At 53.6% G+C, this 18,134-nt stretch overlaps 1 protein-coding gene across 6 annotated transcripts; it reads right to left on the reverse strand.

Annotated features, from left to right (window-relative positions):
* Positions 1-634: 634 nt before the first annotated feature.
* On the reverse strand, positions 635-18,134 carry SLC8B1 (solute carrier family 8 member B1). 6 transcript variants are annotated; one of them, XM_073312394.1, is made up of 15 exons: positions 16,257-18,133; positions 12,004-12,156; positions 11,578-11,630; positions 10,802-10,860; positions 9,277-9,381; positions 8,528-8,695; positions 8,227-8,334; positions 8,051-8,113; positions 7,470-7,600; positions 6,431-6,572; positions 5,420-5,541; positions 4,815-4,968; positions 3,709-3,789; positions 2,232-2,296; positions 635-1,739 (listed from the first exon to the last, which is right to left on the reverse strand). In XM_073312394.1, the coding sequence occupies exons 1-15, from the start codon at positions 16,455-16,457 to the stop codon at positions 1,542-1,544; spliced, it is 1,803 nt and encodes a 600-aa protein (XP_073168495.1). In that variant the 5' UTR covers positions 16,458-18,133; the 3' UTR covers positions 635-1,541. The 6 variants fall into 6 exon arrangements, 3 of the variants coding, with proteins under 3 accessions (XP_073168495.1, XP_073168494.1, XP_073168496.1); XR_012155007.1 differs by lacking the exon at positions 2,232-2,296 and having other exon boundaries at positions 1,657-1,739; positions 2,625-3,789; XR_012155009.1 differs by lacking the exon at positions 2,232-2,296 and having other exon boundaries at positions 1,724-1,739; positions 3,277-3,789.

Genomic DNA, 18,134 nt, shown 5'->3' on the forward strand with positions numbered 1-18,134 from the left:
CAGATTTGGCACCTGAGAACAATCCCTTAGAATGTTGCAGTTCAATTTTCTGGGCATTTGAAGCTGCCACAACTCCAACCCTTAAGCAGGGTACTTTTATTCATGTTCCCCACTATTTCCTCTCCCCTCGTGCTGTCTCCACTCCTTGGGTTGCCTGTGTGTTGATGGATAAGTTTATTTCACCAGGCTTCTTGCCATCCCTGTTGCACAAGGCCCAGTGACTAACCCTTGTGGTCACTCAGTCCAAGCACAGTGCTGACACAGGATTAAAGAAAGCCATGACAATGCAATTTCCTAGGAAACCAGGAGGATTGTTTTCTTCTTTAATGGCAAACTAATCCACACGAGTGACTGCTGTTCAGGGGCCCTTCACTACTGAAGGGAGACTATTGCTACTTCCCATCAGCACTAGAGCAAGTTAAATGTACTCACAGCACAGCTGGGTATGGTACAAGATTCTGCCACAGCGCTGCTTCATTTGCCTTCCCTGTGTATGTCATTCCTGCTGCAGCCCCTGTAGTGATGTATTTCCCCACTGCTCCATGGATGGACAGATGAACTATAATAGCTCCTGTGAGCCCCAGTCATGGACCACGATCCCACTACGCTAGGCGCTGCACAAAGAGTCACTAGGCAGAGATCACTGAACATTTTATTTTGTAACCCTTCCATAAAGCATCTGAGCCTAACCTAGGTTTCCAGAGGCTAAAAGGGTACATCTCAAAGCCACTGGAGCACTGAGAAGTCTTTCAAAGCTGCACTGAAACAGTAATTTCACGGAGTCGCTTTATTGTGCCATGAACAATGATCACTTGTCTTGGGGGGAGGCTAAAAAACCTGCCCATAACCCCCCTTTCTGTGCAGCTGCAAAATGCCTCTTAAGGCAGCAGGGATTTAAACTGATCCCCATTTAAAATGCAGTGCAAAGCCTTCCTTTGAAACCAATCTTTCTTTAATTAACAACCCCCCCATCCTCCATTCTAAATCTAAATAATCCCTTTCCTTAAAAAAATCAATTGGAAGTTAATACTGGCAGTGGAGTCCCAGGAACAACGTCCCGGCAGCCCTGGGTTGAGCTCTCATTTGGCTGGGTAGCCCCTGGGCTAGAGGCTGTATAAACCAAACAGCAATGTAGCCTCAACTCCTGCTGCACCAGTTTCCATTCCTGGGGTGGCAGGGTCACGGGAACCTTAGCATACAGGATCCAAAGCACGCGCCCTCCAGGTGGGAAGTTCCAACTGTCCTAATGCCTTCAGCGTAGAGAAATGGCCATGTTTCCAGAGGTGTGCTCACCAGGAAGGGAGCTGTCTCCCTCACCTACCAGTGGCATGTCCTTCAGTGATTCACTGGGAATAGAACTGGCCCAGCCAGCGAATGTGGAAAGTCTCAAGCCAGTTGCCTGCCTGCATCTGGCTGTCGCACCATCACCTTTTGCCCCTTCACAATCAGCAGGTTGGTCCAAGCCCTGCAGCTCGTCAACTCGCTCCCACCATTCTCGCCAGAGGTGCTAAGAAACAAGATGGCGTCCGACAGCAATGCCATCAGAGGGTGGTGAGCCGGATCACCTTGAACTCCGTCAGCAAAGCTACTGTGAGGAAGGCCAGGTAGTAGAGGAGGAGGCAGACACCGTACCCTTGGCCCAGCTGGAAGCACTGAGCTGGCACTAATATGAAAGAAAACACCAGGCTCAGCCCCAGTGCTCCAGCCAGAATCCAGACCAGAAGACCATCCAGCTCCAGCTGAGAAATGAAAGGCAAGAGTTAATTTTTAGTGCCACATGGTTACTTCAGGGGCCAGTACATCAATACAGTGCATCAGCCCTCTGGGTTTCTATACCACCAGCTAACCTTGTACAACCAGGAGCCGCCCGCCAGAAGTAGGTGCCCTCATGAGACTCCAAAAACAGGGGTCCCGAAGTAAATCCTAAAAGGGCCAGGATAATCCTGGTCTCCAATGAGGGGCCCGCTGCTCTGACTCTAAATGTGGAAATGGTCTCTCCCTCCTCTCTCAGCTGTGTCTGCACCCACAGCTCCCCCATAAAGCAATGGGTGTTCACCCCAGTGTACGGCTACGCGGGAAAATTCAGCGCGACCATTTCCCACCACAGTAGCCGAAGCTGTAGCATGGACACTGGTGGTGTGAAGCCAGTGCATCTGAGCAGGGGAGTAGAAACAAGGCAAGCCCGCTCCCGGCGCACAGGAGAGCACGGAGTCCGAGAGAGCCAGCCCTACCTTTATCACCAGCTGGCCGCTTGTCATCTGCAGCAGACAGCCCAGTCCCACTCCCACCAGCATGTCTGTGGCTAGGCTCAGGGGAAACCCCGCACGAAACGGAATTAGACACTAGGGGGAAAAAGTGGGCCCACAAACAGCTGGATTGTCTGGTGAGAAATGGGCCTGACCAGCCTAACCTGGCGAAGGAGGGAAGGAACAGACAGCTGAGCCCTGTCTGCACTGATTCCCTGGAGAAAGGGCTTGTTTCCCCACAGAGTCCTACAGGCCAGGGCCTGCAAATGGCTCAGAGTCCTAGCTACAGGCTGGCTGCACCCCAGCTCTCAGCTGTTACAATGATGGGGGACCCTACAACTGCTCAGTTCATCTCTCAGGTAGGAGTAAAAAGGGCACCTCTAGTGCTGAGTCCGGATGGCTCCTCCTGGGGTGCACAAGTTCCTCCCCTGGGCAAATGGGCTCTGCTGAGCCTGGGTTTTCCTTTCCTAGCCAGAATCCCTGATCGCAGGGGGGCTGCCTCATGGAAGGCTGCGAACAAAAGCAGATGCTGAATGTGTATCTTTCAGCACAGCTAGGGGAAGCAGTGTGTAGACCCATAAACTGGGGAAGCCTAGGGTCTGGGTGCCAGGAACTCCTGGGGTCTAATCCTGCTCCTGGCACTAATTTGCAATGTGGCTTGAGCCAAGTCTGTCTGTCTCTCTCTCCCCTCCCCCCACCGTTTTTCCATCTCTGCAGTATGTCCACTGCTGCCTACTGGCCATGGGTACTGCGAGAGTTAACAGTCTGTGTGAAAACTGGAAGTTCTAAGTCCAACTTAATCTGTGGTTTACGATTGGCTCAGTTTGTGACTGTTGAGCAGGGATGGCAGGTGGGTCATTGCACTAAAAATCAAAGCTCAGCCCATGCTAACACCAGGCAGAGTTCATGTAAGTTTCCTCGGCACAGTTCTGCCAACATGCCTCAATCGGACGTCCCCAAGGCTCCTTCCTAACCTAGTCTTCACTGGAAACAAAGCTCGTGCATCTAGCCGCCCTACCCACAATCACACCTCCTGTGAGGGGTCCTGGACCAAGTGTAGTTGCGTGGGACTTCTATACATGTCAGCATGCAGAGCTACAAACTCCTAGGAGATGAGCGTGGGGTCTGCACCAGTCCGTGATCCTGACCCCTGTAGCTACAGAGCTAGATGGAAAAGAAACAGGGAGTTGTAAACTGTTGTGCAGAGGAAAATCCCTAGGTACAAGTTTAACACCTAGCTTTTATCAGCTCTCAAAGCGCTTTGCAAAGGAGGTCAGTATTGTTATCCCTGTTTTACGGATGGGGAAATAGAGGCACAGAGACTTGCCCAAAGTCATTCAGCAGGTCAGTGACAGCTGTGGACAGAACCCAGGATTCCTGAGGCCCAGTCCAGAGCTCCATCCACTAGGCCATTCTGCCTGATTTAGCAATTGCCCAAAGGAGCTCAAGCTTGAAAGGATACTGAAGATGATCCCCCCAAAGCAAGCGGAGAAGGCCATGCGGGGGTATCCGTGCCGTGCCATGGTGAGGTCCGAGAAAGTGTCTGCAATAGAAGAACAACGAACATTGTCTGCATGCCCCAGTGTTGCAGATGGCAACCTCTAAGCTCATGAGACCCAGTGCGAGGAAGGCTCAATCTCTAGAAGTGGGCTTCTCCTGAGGTGTCCCTAAGTGGGATTTGGATGTGGCATAGATGTTTTTGTGGTTAAGGACTGACCCTCCTCAGTTATGCACTTCCCAGCCATGCTACACAGAGGTGGGTATGTATCCAAACCTGCATTGGCAAAGTCCTGGGGGAGATGAAGCTCTCACCTCCTGGTTTAGATGCAGGTTGCACCAGCAAACCCTGACTCTTGTACCTGAATTGACGCAACCTGCTGGGAATGGAGCCCTAGCACCTCCGTGGAGACAAGCAGAGGACACAGGCTAACAACTAAATGATCTGCAGCACTGAAAGCTGCTTCCCTGCCATAACCTCCTGCTGGAAATGCCACTATGTGGCTACCGCCATCAAGAGCAGCGAGATCAATACAATGGCAAAGTCCTGGATCTCCCAATACATGGCAGCCTTCATACCCTGCAGCACAATATGCACTACGGGGAACCGGTCGCATGCTACAGCTGTGGTTAAACAAGATTGAAAGGGCGGGAGTAACCCTAGAGTGGGGAGTGTGGCAATGAAGCCTTCCTACCTTAAACACAAGTGACCCCTCTCCTCCTGAACTGGAGCTAGGCTGTAGGGGGCAGGGCTGAAGGGGACGCCACGTGTGTGCAAATTAGCTGGCGGCTGCTCTTGGTGTAACGGTGGCAATGGAAGCCACAAAAATATTGCCACTGGGAGGCATGAATTCCAGGCTTAACCCACCATATCCTCTTGCTGGAGAACAGGGGGGTGTGCTGCCAAGGTCGCTGCACTGGGGTTTGGACACAGCTGACTACAAGTCGGACCCAGATTAAAGTTTCTGCTGCTTGGCCTGCTCCTGGCTCCAGAACCAGCAAATCCTGGCCAGGACCAGCCAGCCTGTGCTGGGCAATCCCCCTCTCTGCTGCACATGTGGATCCACTCACCGCCAATGCTGTTCCCCCAGGCCAGCAGCGTCAGGCCCAGCACAGTGTTGCTCAGCTGGAAGACCACACCCAAGGTCTGCAGGACATTGACCACCTCTGTGGCGACTGTGTTAATCCACAGGGCACTGACCAAGAAACCCAGGAAGGTGAACACCTGCCAGGAGAGAGAGAGAGAGCAGGGCCACAGTGTGAGATCAGTGCCTCCAGGGTGTGCGGAAGAGCCTCCAGGCAGCTCTGTAATGCCCTCCTCACCCCAGCACTGGGGAATAGCCTGGCTCCCTCCCTCCCTCTCAATGGGCAGTTTACCAGCTAGCACTGACTTGCAGTCAGGCTGGGGTCCAGTCCCAGCCTGGCTTTCTCTACAGGCAGCCACAACACAAGCCCAGCTCCAGGCACGCAGTCTGTGGCTCTTCCCAGACGTGGGCTGGGTGGAGAGGGGCAGATGGGCATGGGTAGGGTCCTTGTGGACACAGAGCTGAAGGGCAGATGGGGGACGGTGTCCCTGCAGCCACAGAGCTAAAGGGTGGGGAGGAGTGTCCCCCCTCAGCCACAGAGCTGACTGTCAGGGTGGGGCGGATGGAGGCTGTGATGCCTGGGGTCCTTACACAGTGATACTTGGGTGGTTCCTCATTCTTTGTAGTGCAGAAGACAATAGCAGCCAGGAAAGCACCAATCAGGAGTCCCAGGCCCCAGACTGGGAAGACCCCCTGGATTTTATACAGCCCATCTGCACAGGAGTGGGGAGAGAGAAAGCCACGATGAGGATCAGCATGTCCCAGTGCTGGGAAAGCCAACTGCCCCTCAGAGACCATGGTGGGACCCACCGAGAACCCAAGGAAGAAAGCGGGGTCTCAGTCCTCCGCTCAGCTCAAGGACAAGCTGCCCAGGGGTTCCACGCCTCTGGACTTGTGGCTGGTCAGAATCCTTCGTACAAGTTAAATTAGCCTAAGAGCTTATTCTGGTCCCCCAGGGGCAATTCTGCTGGCGAGGACTGCCAGAGCACAGTGCGCTTCCCTCACCCCACCTCTTCCCCCAACACCTCCTGCATGGGTGGGGGTGGTCAGAGCAGCTGCAGCAAAGCCAAACATACCAGCAGGTGAGGATTTCCCCCAGCACTGAAATGCAGCCACCTCTGGGTGTGTTGGTGTGGTGGGAGGAATGGTGCTGATAGAAACAGTACACAACTATACTGGATTGGGGACATCATGGGTTAAAACCTCTCATCTTGAACTTTTTTTCTTTTTTCCCCTGCTCCGGCAAACAGCTTCTGCTCTCCTAGCAGCCCCTGGCACAATGCTCAGTTCCTCTAGCTCAGAACCGAGAAAGACCAAGCGGCACCCGGCAGAAGCTGAGACTCGAGAGGTTCTGTAACTGATCTAACCCATCTTCCTCCTGCCCACCCCATCCACATGAGAGGGAAGTGAGCCCAGCCTAGACTTCCTGAGCGATCATTCCAGCGGCCTTGGCCCCAGACACGTGGTACAGCTGCTGAGCTTTCTCCCTTTGATTTCCGCTGCAAAGCCAGGCGAGCTGCACCGCCTACAGCTATGGAATGCCCACCCATGGGACTAGGGCTCTGCCATGGGGGTACTGCTGGGAGCATGCTAGGTTCTTACAGGCTCCAGATTTCAACGTGAGGATGCAGACCAAAGGGCTGGTGATCAGGTGCAGGCAGTTGAGAGGTCTCTTCCAGTTGTGGTCCTCCTGATCGGGATCCACCACAGGCACCGTGAGCAGCATCACAAACTCCACTGGCATCTGGGAAGAGACCGCCCCCAAGGAGGCAGCTTACATGGGGTTGAACTTTCAGGTGAGCTTTAGAGAGCAGCCTTCTCCACGTGGACCCCAGCCTCACAGAACTCCCACTCTCCAAAGCCGGAGGTTTGTGGGGTGAGCTCTCATGTGGCCCCAGCAGATCTCCACAGAAACGGTGGCCAACATTTTCAAAGGCAGATCCCTGCCAGCCTAGTGCTGGCCTGTTCTCGGGGAGGGGGGGCCTCCCTTTTTGAAAACAGGCCATTTTACAGAGGTGCCCAACCATGGATTTTGGCTGCCTCCCTTTAAGTACCTAAGTTTCACTGTTTGAGCCACGACTTCTGCACTTGGTCTTCACCTGCCTGGAGAATTCTCTCAGCTAAGAGTAGTTTGAAGAGCTCAGTGCAGCCCTGGGGGACCTGGCCAGGCTCCTGTCGAGTGACGTAGATACTTTGCCGGCGAATGGGGAGTGAGGCCCTAGAAAGCGATTGGTGAAGTGATGGGAGCCAGGAGCCTTTCACTTCTATCCCCAGTTCACATCCAGGCCAGCTCCGAGAGATTTGTCTACTGGACCAGCAATCCCATGTTAATGTCCAGCAGACACAGGGTATGCTGCTCTGAGGATGCATCATAGCAGGCTCCTGACAGCTAGCCAGATTGCTCGAGCATCCAACCTTCACAAGCTGCACTCTGAGAGGTTGGTCCCCTCCCTGTGCTGAAGGGAGACCTAGGATGATTCTCTGCCCACATTGGGAGTGGGCTGGCAGAACGAGAGAGGGGACCTGTTGTGTCCGCAGCAGGGACGTTCTGCTTCTCTGGGTGTCCCATGTCTACTGCACCCCAAGCCCAGCCTCCTGCCCCACACGCTAGAGGAGTAATGAGGGGCTACAACTAAGGCACCTTGAAAACCTTGAGGAATCTCCAGTAGCAGGATTTCCTCCTCCACTTCCTGCGATCCAGAGGGTTCACGGACTTGGTCAGGATCTGTAGTGTCCCCTCCTCGGAGGGGAGCAGGGGCCGGTATTCCTCCTCTGCAAGAGAGGCGCAAAGGCTGAGCTCGGTTGGGTTTCTTTAGCTTCAGAGACTACAGGGACCCTCGGCGCTAAGCTGGAGCTGCTCCCTATATCATACCCGGGTCTGTGACTGCACCAGCTCCCCTGGGAGTCTCTTCTTCTGCCCAAAGTTTGCCAATGGGAGCTGTGCGTGCTCAGACCCTTTGAGGACACAGGTGTAGGTGCCAATTCTTCAGCCCAGCTCTGGCCTGGGACCACTCTGGCCTGACACACAAGGATAATCCATTCTCCCTGTTCACCAAGCCCCAGGCTTCCCAGTGATTGATCACAAGCATGGCCGGCCGGGGAGCCACTGAAGTCACAGAGATGCTCATGACCCACTTGGCCAACTCATAACGATGGAGGTGAACAATGCTGAGCATGTCCCCGCTGGCCCCTGCAGCCCCAGCTAGCCAGGAAAAGACCTACCGTACTCCCTACTGTGAATGCTGGAGGAGGGGGACTCCTCATCTTCCGGGTCGGACACATGCTCTGGAGGAGACGAGAGAATAGGGAGGTGGGTATGTTTGAAGGAGCTCGAGAGCGTGTGTGGTTTGTGGGGACCTAAGAGGCCTGATGAGTCCCCTGCATAGCAGCTCCCTTACCTGGCTGTCCAGAGCCAGCAGTGGACAACCCTTCCCCACGCTGTCTCCTGTGAATCCAGGTGCAGATCACAACTGTTAGAACGTAGAAGATGTACAGCCCGAGGTAGCCTGGCCAGAGGGTGAGAGAGGGGGGGAAATAGCTTCACTTTCAGCCTCCCCTGCCCATGCAGCCCCCCTCAGCCATGAGATCTCACTCTCCACCAGCTGCCCCTTGCACTCATCAAAAGCGCTCCCACTGGTGGTGGTGATGGCCACAGGCTCTCTGCCCGCCAGATCTGCCTGCTGCAGGCCGGTGACTTACTCAGCGCCCCCGCCAGGGTGATCCTCCGGAAGTACAGCATTGTGAAGGTCAGGAACACGGCCACCATGTAGAAGACAGTGTCCCTGAGGAACGGCCTGGAGGCCACCGTGAAGGGCTTGAGCAGGGCGATCCCGCCAGCCACCACTGTGGTCACAAACACGCCTGCGCCTGTGAACACAATCAGGGCCAAGTCAGCACCACTGGACAGCTGGCAGGAGACCCTCTTCCACCCGGCTCCCTGGCACTAAACCGCTGGCTACCTCCTGCTGCACTGGCAAGTTTGTGTGTGGGCAGCTGGAGAATGGAACACACCTGGCATCAAGCCCAGGATGGAGGGACTGGGTTGCAAAGCCACGACGGAGTTCCTGCTGCCTCAGGGGACCAGACCTGTCCAAGTGAAGAGCTGACAAGCACTCTGACCCTACAGCACCACCTGCTGGCCACGCCCTGCATCAGCACCAACAATGACCTCAGGAGGTTATCCCGCTTAGTAGAGAGTGGAGCTGGCGGGACAAAAGTAGGGACACCATGCCCAATGCATAAGGATAGTCTATGCTGAGATGCTCGGGGCGAGGGAGAGTTGGTTAGCAAGGCACCATGCAGCAGGCTGGTGCTATGAAATCATCGGGCCTGGAACGGACCCAGGGAAAGTACCCCAGGAAGGAAGCTAGGCCATGGGCAGTAGAGGGTGGAGATGTGCATGGAGAGGGACTGGGGGTCCTTGAGGAGTAGGAGGTGCTGGTCCATACCAAAGAGGGCGCCGATAGCCAGCCCGGCAGTCCGGGGGTCAGAGAAAGCCACCACCGCACTGAAGACATCAGGTGCTCCGTTCCCAAAGGCCAGGAAGGTGACACCATGGAGACAAGAACGTCAAGGAATCATAGAAGATTAGGGTTGGAAGAGACCTCAGGAGGTTACCTAGTCCAACCCCCTGTTCAAAGCAGGACCAACACCAACTAAATCATCCCAGCCAGGGTTTTGTCAAGCTGGGTCTTAAAAACCTCTAAGGATGGAGATTCCACTACCTCCCTAGGTGACCCATTCCAGTGCTTCACCACACTTCTAGTGGAAGTGTTTTCTAATATCCAACCTAGACCTCCCGCACTCCACTTGAGACCATTACTCCTTGTTCTGTCATCTGCCACCACTAACAGCTGAGCTCTATCCTCTTTGGACCCTCCCTTCAGGTAGTTGAAAGCTGCCATCAAATCCCCCCTCACTTTTCTGCAGACTAAATAACGCCAGGAAGGGCTGTCACTTCATTGTCTCCAATCTTTTCCCCTCCCTCGCTCCCACCATGTGCAGATCAGCAGGCCCCGGGCACACAGGGAGTTGCATTGAGGACAGCTCTGCTGCCTGCTCCAGCAATCCGGGCCCTTCCTGAGCAATGCCCATGGGGGGAGGCAATCTAGTCTAGCGTGCAGCACAGTGGACTGGGAACTAGGAGCTCTAGGTTGCACGCCCCATGCTGTCACTGGCCGACTGGGTGACACCGGGCAAGTGACTTCTGTGCCTCAGTTATCCCTTCTGTAAACTGGGGATAATGCTGCAGCCCTCCTTTGGGAAACGTATCTCTGGATGGAAGCTGCAACAGAAGTGCAGGGGACTGGAGCGTGACACTGCCACAGCGATCAGAGCTGCACAGCCCCTGGCCTGGCTCTACATGAGAGTCTGGAAAGCGCTGCCCTAGCTCTGCTTCCATGGGAGTCCAGGGCAAAACTCAACCCTGGCTTCAAAGGGAGCAAAGCTAGAGTCAGACCGGCACTGAGGCCTTTTGCAAATCCCCTGCCCCCTTACGATCTCTTGGCCATAGATCTCTGAACTCTTTGCACAGGATGGTGAACAGCAGCAAAGACTTCATTGCACCTGGACTCCTAGAGGCCACCCACTCTTACATACCAGCTCCTGGCTCACAGGTTAGTCCTTGGCCTAGCCCAGGTAATGAAGGTTAATGTTCTAATGGGCTCCCCCCAAACAATCATTTCCATGGCTTGGAAAATTTATCAAACAGCTCTTTGGCCAGGTGGCCCCTTCCAGCACAGCCCTGGCACGAATGCCCCCCTCACCCATAACACAGCAGAGCCAGGGCTGGTCTCCCACTACCTCCCTCTCTGTCCGTTCCCAGCACATTTCACTTCCTCAGGCGCTTCCCCCACGTTCTTGCAGTTGCTCTGTGGTTGAAGCTGGCCCTCACTGGTTTCCCTCCCCCCAGCCCACAGAAAGATCAATTCTCCTAGCCTTTGTGCCCCTGGGAGTGGGGTGAGCGGAAGGATACTGCTACGTTGTGGGCCAGTCTCAGATTGGTGGAGATCGCAGATAAGTTGGGGCAAAAGCTGGAAAGAGAAGGCAAATGCAGGTCCAATAGAATGATTCACAAGTCCTGGAGCCACCGTGGGGACAATCCAGTCTGTTCAGCAACGAGTGAAGGCCAAGGCTTGTCACAGGCAGGCGCTGGTTACCCTGGCTCCAGCCAGTGAGGGGTAAACAAGGTGCTGGAGAAAGCTCCTGTGCCCCAGTGCATAGACTCCCGTGCTGCTACTCCAGTACCAGCCTCCCTCCACCCCCAGCTCTGCTGATGCCCCTCAGTCCTAACCTGCAGCCCCCTGGCATTGCTGCCTTGCAGCTTAAGTGCACACCAACAGGCCCGAGGGTCCTCAACAGAGCCCATCAACCTCATTTGGACTGTGACTTAGTTTAAGGGCCCACATCTCCGTAGGTGACTGCTGACAGAGCAGGAGGTCAGACACTGCCAGCAGAGCACGGATCTGAAATCCCTCTCTCAGGCAGACAGAGGCACACCAAAGGGGGCCATGCCTGGGAAATGAGGGTTTGAGGCAGCTCTTGCCACTACTGCATCCAGGATAGGGGTTGCAGGGAGCATAACCACACTGCTGGCCACTAGAACGGGTCACTTTCTAGCCCTGCTCGGGCCTTAATGTTGGCTAGACAGAGAAGTGAAGCTGTCCGGACTGCGCGAGGCTGGGGGGAGTTCTCTGCCCGCAGCACCCCGCTCCCTCTTAGGGGAGGAACCGGGCCGAGCAGCTACTCACAATTTCTCAGCTGTCACTCCGAGGATGAGAAACAGATACAGCAGCCAGAGCACCTGCAATAAGCCAACGGCGAATTAGCAAAGGGCAGGACAGGGGCAAAGATGAAACTCAGGGACTTCTGAGTAATCCCCCCAAAACAGCAGCAGGAGAAAAGGTGGGCAGGGAGAAGCTACTGATGTTCGACACTTAGCTGGACCCAGCCTCTCCTTGTGACTCTCCCTGCTCACCCCTGGGTGTCCATAGGACGAGGGGGCAAGGTCCCACCATGGTGTGTAATGCCCTGCCTGTCTGTAACACTCGCCACCTCCTTGCCAGTTGGTGAGTCACTTCCTCCCTCCAGATCTCCCTTCACAACCTTCCCTCAATCCCTCCCTGCAGGGCCTCCCCCTCTCTATCCCCCCGTCCCCCCAGCGCGAAGATCCTTACGTATAAGGTCACCACCAGTGGCAGCAGGGCCGAGGGGAAGACGCAGAAGATCCCGTCCAGGTAGTTGAGGAAGCCACTGTCCATTTGGCAGTCCGGGTTGGTCTGGATGAAGTGGCACCACTCAGAGCTGTTCCGGGTCCGCACTTCCCGGCACTGACAACAGAGAAGGAGTCATGAGTCAATTGCCAGCCACACGCTCTGGAAAGCCAGCGTGCAGCTGAGGCCTACCCTCAAAAGCAGGCTGGCTGGCTGCCTGGGCACTCTGAGCTGGTAGGCAAATGGCTGCAGGATGGTGTTTGTTGCCCTGTAGCATTATGCTCATTAAGAGGCAGCATAGCCTAGTGGGTATGGTACTGGCTTGTGGGCTCAGGAGACCTGGGTTCTATTCCTGGCTCTGATTCTAACCTGCTGCGTGACTTTGAGCAAGTCACTTCCTCTTTCTGTGCCTCAGTTTCCCCACCTGTAAAATGGGGATAATGATAGCGGCTTCTTTTGTTAAGTGCTTTGATTTCTAGGGCAGTGGGGAGTGAACCTGGGACCTCTGAATCTTAACCCATGAGCCTCTGCTGCTGGTATGACGTATTATTTGTATTATCGTAGTGCCTAGGAGCTGTCCCAGTCATGGATCAGGACTCCCTTGAGCTAGGTGCTGTACACACACAGAAAGGAAAGACAATCCCCGTAGGGGGACAGAACACCACCCTGAGTGGGTGTTGGTCATACATATGCCAGAGAAAGGAACCAGGTCTGTAACTAGGCAACGGGAGGAACTGAGCTGCACTCAGGTTCCCCGACATCGTGGTATTTCTAGGGCAGACTGGTCCTGATGAGACTTTTTCACCCTCCGAGCTCCCGTTTGGGTAGAGGAATTTCTTAAATTCTTCCAGCACTGGCCTCGTAGGGTCATTACACACACCCACGCTCTCTCTCTGAGGGACTGTTGTGCCAGCCAGAACACACTGAGTGTCTCTGGGGCAGCCCTTTGGGTAACACCAGGTAGGGGCAGGGCATGTTCCTCGCTCTTCGCATGTCAGTGGAGAGTGTGAACACGGGGAATGCTGGGGTGTTTTTGCCTATCCTGGAGCATGCAATGCCCCTTTGGAATACAATGAGCGACTAAGAGGAAGCCAGAACTTTGACATTGTGACATGAGTGCAGTCTGCCTGGCTTCTGGTGTTTTAACCACCCTGCCACCTAGAGACCTGCTGGGTTAGAAAGTCCTCAATGTAGACAAGATAATCCAGGCAGAGCTGTGTTTAGAGCCTGCATCCAGCCAGAAACTCCTGCACAAAGATAAAGGTGACCGGGGCGTTAACCTCCCAGCCTCCTTATTCACCATTTAAATACAATTCCAGCATCCTTAATCATCTGATCCCATCTCAGAAACACCCAGCTGATGTGCGGGGTTAGGCAGGCCCAGCACTGCCTGGCCTGACTGCACTCCCACACGTGCGGGGAGCAGCCAGTCACATATCGGTTTGATTCATTCATAAGTTATAGGGTTGCTGCAGTCCTGAGGACTAAGGGCAGAAACCAAGCCACCTGGTTCAGTCAAAATGGGGCAGAAGGCCTAAAAGTGAGTCACCACGGCGACTGGGTCTGCACTGGCAGTCTGCTATTACAGGGTAATACTTTGCTCTTACTTAGCTCCTCCCATCAGTAGATCCCAAAGGTTAGTATCTTTATTCCCACTTTACAGATGGGAAAACAGACAGCTGGCCTCCACTATAAAATTAGATTGACCCAGCTCCCTCACTTGGGGGAAGAAGGGGTTCACATCCTTGAGTGATGTAGTTACATTGGCCTAACCCTTGGTGTAAGCAGTGTTCAGATGGCAGAAGAATTCTTTCATTGACCTAGCTACCCCCTCCACTGGAGGTGGATTAACCACAGCAACCGGAGCACCCCTCCCTTCTAGGCAGGGAATGTTTACACAGAAGTGCTGCAGCTGTAGCATTTCAAATGTACATAAGCCCTGAGCCACAGAGGGGAACTGACTTGCCCAAGGTCACTCAGCAGGTCAGAGCCAAGAACAGAACCCAGGTCTCCCGCATCACAGCCCTCTATCCACTTTGCCACCCGCAGCGAGGTCAGCACCACTGGGCTTTGAACCCCTGGTTTTATCGTTTCAAACCTTACATTTGGCCCTGTAAGCCATCCTCTGTGGCTTTATAGAGCTGCATGAATCTTGGTGTCTTTGGTCATGGCAGGGAGACCTAGGGAAGACTAAAGAAAGTACACGCCCGGTCCGCTCTGCCTCATGCCCATCACCACAAAGGAAGAACTGCACTGATTTGTTTTCAGCTGCTGAGTTAAGCTGCTCTGGGGAGGGAAGGCTGCCTACAGTCAGTAAGTCCTGAGCTAGTGCTAGATGCTAATGAACTGAATCAAACTGGATAGCCCAAGGTAACTGTCAGAAGAGATCAAGCTCCCAGGAATTCCCATAAGTCTGTGGATGCTGCTGGCATCCTTTCCAAGTCTTTCCTCATCAGAGAGGCCAGGATGAATGCACAGCTCTCTCCCTCTCTGCTCCACAAGGACAGTTTCTGCTGGGGATCTTCAAAAACCATCAGGAGCCATCAGCCGTAAGGCGATGGATGGATTTCTAGCCATGTGCTCAGCCAGCAAGACCAAGAGTTTGCAGAATGCCATCCTGCCACAGCACCGCTTTAAAAGGGGCAGTGGTCTTGCAAATCCGGAGAGCTAGACTCGGATCTGTGCTTTCCAGTGGCATAAAGCGTTTGTCTCGGGCCTGGCTCTGTCTTGAGATAAGAAACTTTAATCCCGTCAGTTTGATTACTATCTTCCTTCCATGTTAACACCCTAGGGATTACAGCAGTGGGTGTTCTAGGAACCCCCAGATATAGAAACTAATGCTCCATACCCTCCAAAAGCAGCATGTAACCCCAGCCTTTACAATTGCTTTTACTAATGCTACCCTGGATCTCCCCGAGTCGGATTGTCTTGAAAATTGCCACATGTGCATGTGGATTTTACCACATTTGGAAAAATCCTGTGCTTGACAGAACGCTGGTGGTAACTTTAGCTACCCCCACCGCCGATAACGGAGGAACAGCGTTCACTTCCGCTCACCAGCAGTTTCAGAGCAACTTCCTGACAAAAAGCACATGGAAAGACTGTGGCAAAAGGCCCTGGCTTGCCAAACAAGCATTAAAAAAACAAAACGAAACAGGATCAGCAAATTTCTGCAACTGATAGCCTTGGACCAGTGTGGGGGGAGGGGCTGGATACACAGCCCCTAGAGCCCTAGACTACCTGCCCCAGCACTGGCCAGCCTGGGGAATTCATAACGCTGTAATTCATGGAGATGTATTCCTATGACCAGGTTAATGATGGCTAACGCCAAAGCATTAATGTGCTGTTGGGAAGCAATTGCATTGCTCCCCAGCAGCCTGTCTCAATCATTTCCTCTCCTTAATGGCATAATATTACACCGCACTCTAACAAATCGGTAAATGGAACCTCTGCTTGGCTGGCTGCTCCCTGGGTCTGACATCAATATGGTGAATCAGTAGGGAGTGCCTAAAAACACTGTGACTGAATCAAGCAGGACAGGTAAATATGTTAATGAGCTTTGACCAGAACCAGCTTTCCTTCCCTCCAGGCCTCTCTACACGGGCATTGTGTGCAGGGGCAGGTCACTCACCCTTCCCTTGTATCCTATCACTCATTTATTTACAAGCATGAACATTGACCTCACTTCTCTTATTAATACAGATGTGATACATGCAGTGCCCAGTCAGTATCCTGCCGGCTCACTTGCCCATGACAACTTCTGGATAGGTGCAGGCACAAATGTCTTTCCTCAATTTGTCTTCGAACTGCAAATGCTGCCCTTGCTTCCAGATAATCTCTCCTAGTCTCTGCAATCCAAGTGCAGCACGGCTGATGCACCAGGATAATAATACCAGCTCTTAGCTAGTGCTTTCCATCCGTATATCTCAGAGCACTTTACAAACAGGTCAGGTTTTAGAGACCCAGTGAAGACCTGTAAAAGTCCCACCCCTATGTTTTGCTGGGGCAATTTCGTCCTCTGGAGGAGACACATTAGGTACCACAGGGAGGGATGTATTATACATGCACTAGAAGTTATTCTCCGCTGAGGCTCTGCTGATTTACACCAGCTTAGAATCTGGCCCCAGATCTTTAACATCCTGAGGAAGTTTTCTAACACTTTTCTAGTGCTCTGTCAATGTGAACTATCCCTGTACCCAAACATCTCAGATACTTACATCTACAGGCCTGCCCTGGTGCTTGGCATCCCGGATGCCATCAGACTCCCTCCGGATTTCCAATAGGGGGGGCATTCGGCTCCCAACACCCCGTGATCGTGGTGATCCAGCGTCAGGTCCTGAAGTACCAGCACCGCAGCTCAGCATCCAAAGCACACCCAGAATGCAGAAAGCCCTCCCACTCGCAGGCCACAGGGCCATCCCGATGCAGCGTGTGGGTTCACTGCACCTCGTTCTCACCCTAAAGCCAGACCCTTGGGTTAGGACACCTCAGCTTCTCTTCCTGGATCAGTTGCCGCCAACATCTGTTTCCTTGGGTGTCTCGGTTTGTTTGGTAAATTTTGCAAGCTGGGACGTTTCAGCCGTTGATGGAAATAGAGAAGTAACACAGGGGCTAATGAATGTTTTTTACCGCTGCAATGCCTGGGATTCTTTTATGCACCGCTTTCCTTGCGGAAAGAAAAAAGGCAAAGAAACTAACGTAGGCAGAGCTCCTTAACTCCACTTTCAGCATCCATGCAAGAGCCAAAGATGAACAAATACAAACACAGGGAAGTTTTTTGTTTTTTTCTAAATACTACAGCAGAAGTAAAACAGGCAGAATGTCCTCACCATCAAACCAACACTGTCTTTTCCACAGCATGCCAGGAAAGGCAGCTGGCTCCTGTCTGAACAGCACCAGGATCCTTTTGCAGGAACACAGAGCGGGCTGGGGGGGCGGAGTCACAGCCTGGCTTCCCTGCCTTGTTCCTTCTCATTTGAAGTTGGCAGCGACTGGGGCTTCGGCACCTTGCAGCACAGGGGAGTGCTGTCGGGCTGGGTGTTTATATACAGGCTGCAGAACGCCTCAGGGAGGCGAAGGATTAAAAGGAAAAATCTGGTCCTTCCAGCTTGAAAGGTGTCATCAAAGCCTATGGGATTTTCTTCCTTTCCAGGGCTTGCCAAATCCCACCCTCAGCACGCCGGGGAGTAAACAAGGCTGGGGGGGAGGGGGGCGGCGGCGGTTGTTTCAACCATCCATGACCCAAGTCGCCCCCACTTCAGGATAAAACTTGGATATTGCAAAAGCTGAACCGGGCCACCCCTGAGCTCACTGGCTTTGGAGCCTGGGCCGCGGCCACGAGGGCACCCGGCCCGGGGAAGCTCTGGCACGTTTAAGCCAGGCCATAAACTTTGCAAATACGAACCCCCAGGACAGGAGCGAGCCTCCCTCCCTGCAATGGACTTCGCTTCCCCCCGCAGAGGCGGCTCCCAGGGGCGAGCTTTCAATCCCTGCACGCTGGCTTCCTGCGAGGGGCCGGTGGTTGGCCTGCGGCGGCTGAGCTGGGCTAATATGTGTCCAGGCGGCTCATTCCCCGCGAGCAAACAAGCAGCTACCCCCTCCGCCTCTTTCCTCCCCAGACTCTGCCAGGGCCAGCCTCTCTTAAAGAGACAGGCTCCTTTTTCCCCTTGAACAGACTGAGATTTTCCTCTCGCTTGGTGTCGCCCCCCCAGATCTCCACAAGGACTTTGAACAGAAATATTTGGGGGGAGTCATGCATCTGGAATTTAATAACGTTCCTCTTTACGCCTCCCCCATTCCTCTTCTAATAATCACCTTAGACACCTCAGCCTGCTTCACAAAGGTGGGTCAATATCAACATCCTCCTTCTCATGAGGAAACTGAGGCACAGAGAGGGGCACTGGTGACAGCAGGTAGGTAGCCAGTGACAGAGCTGGGGATGGCATTTGAGCAGATTGGAGATGCACAGGGAACAGTTTTCCCATCCAGTCACATTTCTGAGATTTTGGAAATTTTTCCCATCCCAACATGGGACGAAATATCTAAATTTTGAAAATTTTCATAGACTGAAAATCCCCCCCAAAAAGTTGGTTCAG

Source organism: Lepidochelys kempii, chromosome 15, assembly GCF_965140265.1.
Source record: "Lepidochelys kempii isolate rLepKem1 chromosome 15, rLepKem1.hap2, whole genome shotgun sequence".
NCBI classification, from domain to species: Eukaryota; Metazoa; Chordata; order Testudines; family Cheloniidae; genus Lepidochelys; species Lepidochelys kempii.

Excerpts from the sequence above, each read along its gene's own strand:
- SLC8B1 (XM_073312393.1), bottom strand. The coding sequence starts at position 16,457 with ATGGCCCTGTGGCCTGCGAGTGGGAGGGCTTTCTGCATTCTGGGTGTG. Across the intron at positions 9,382-10,801 it reads ACTGGCCCACAACGTAGCAG|GTGTCACCTTCCTGGCCTTT; the intron begins TATCCTTCCGCT and ends CTTGTCTCCATG. Across the intron at positions 8,335-8,527 it reads CACCCTGGCGGGGGCGCTGA|GCTACCTCGGGCTGTACATC; the intron begins GTAAGTCACCGG and ends CCCTCTGGCCAG.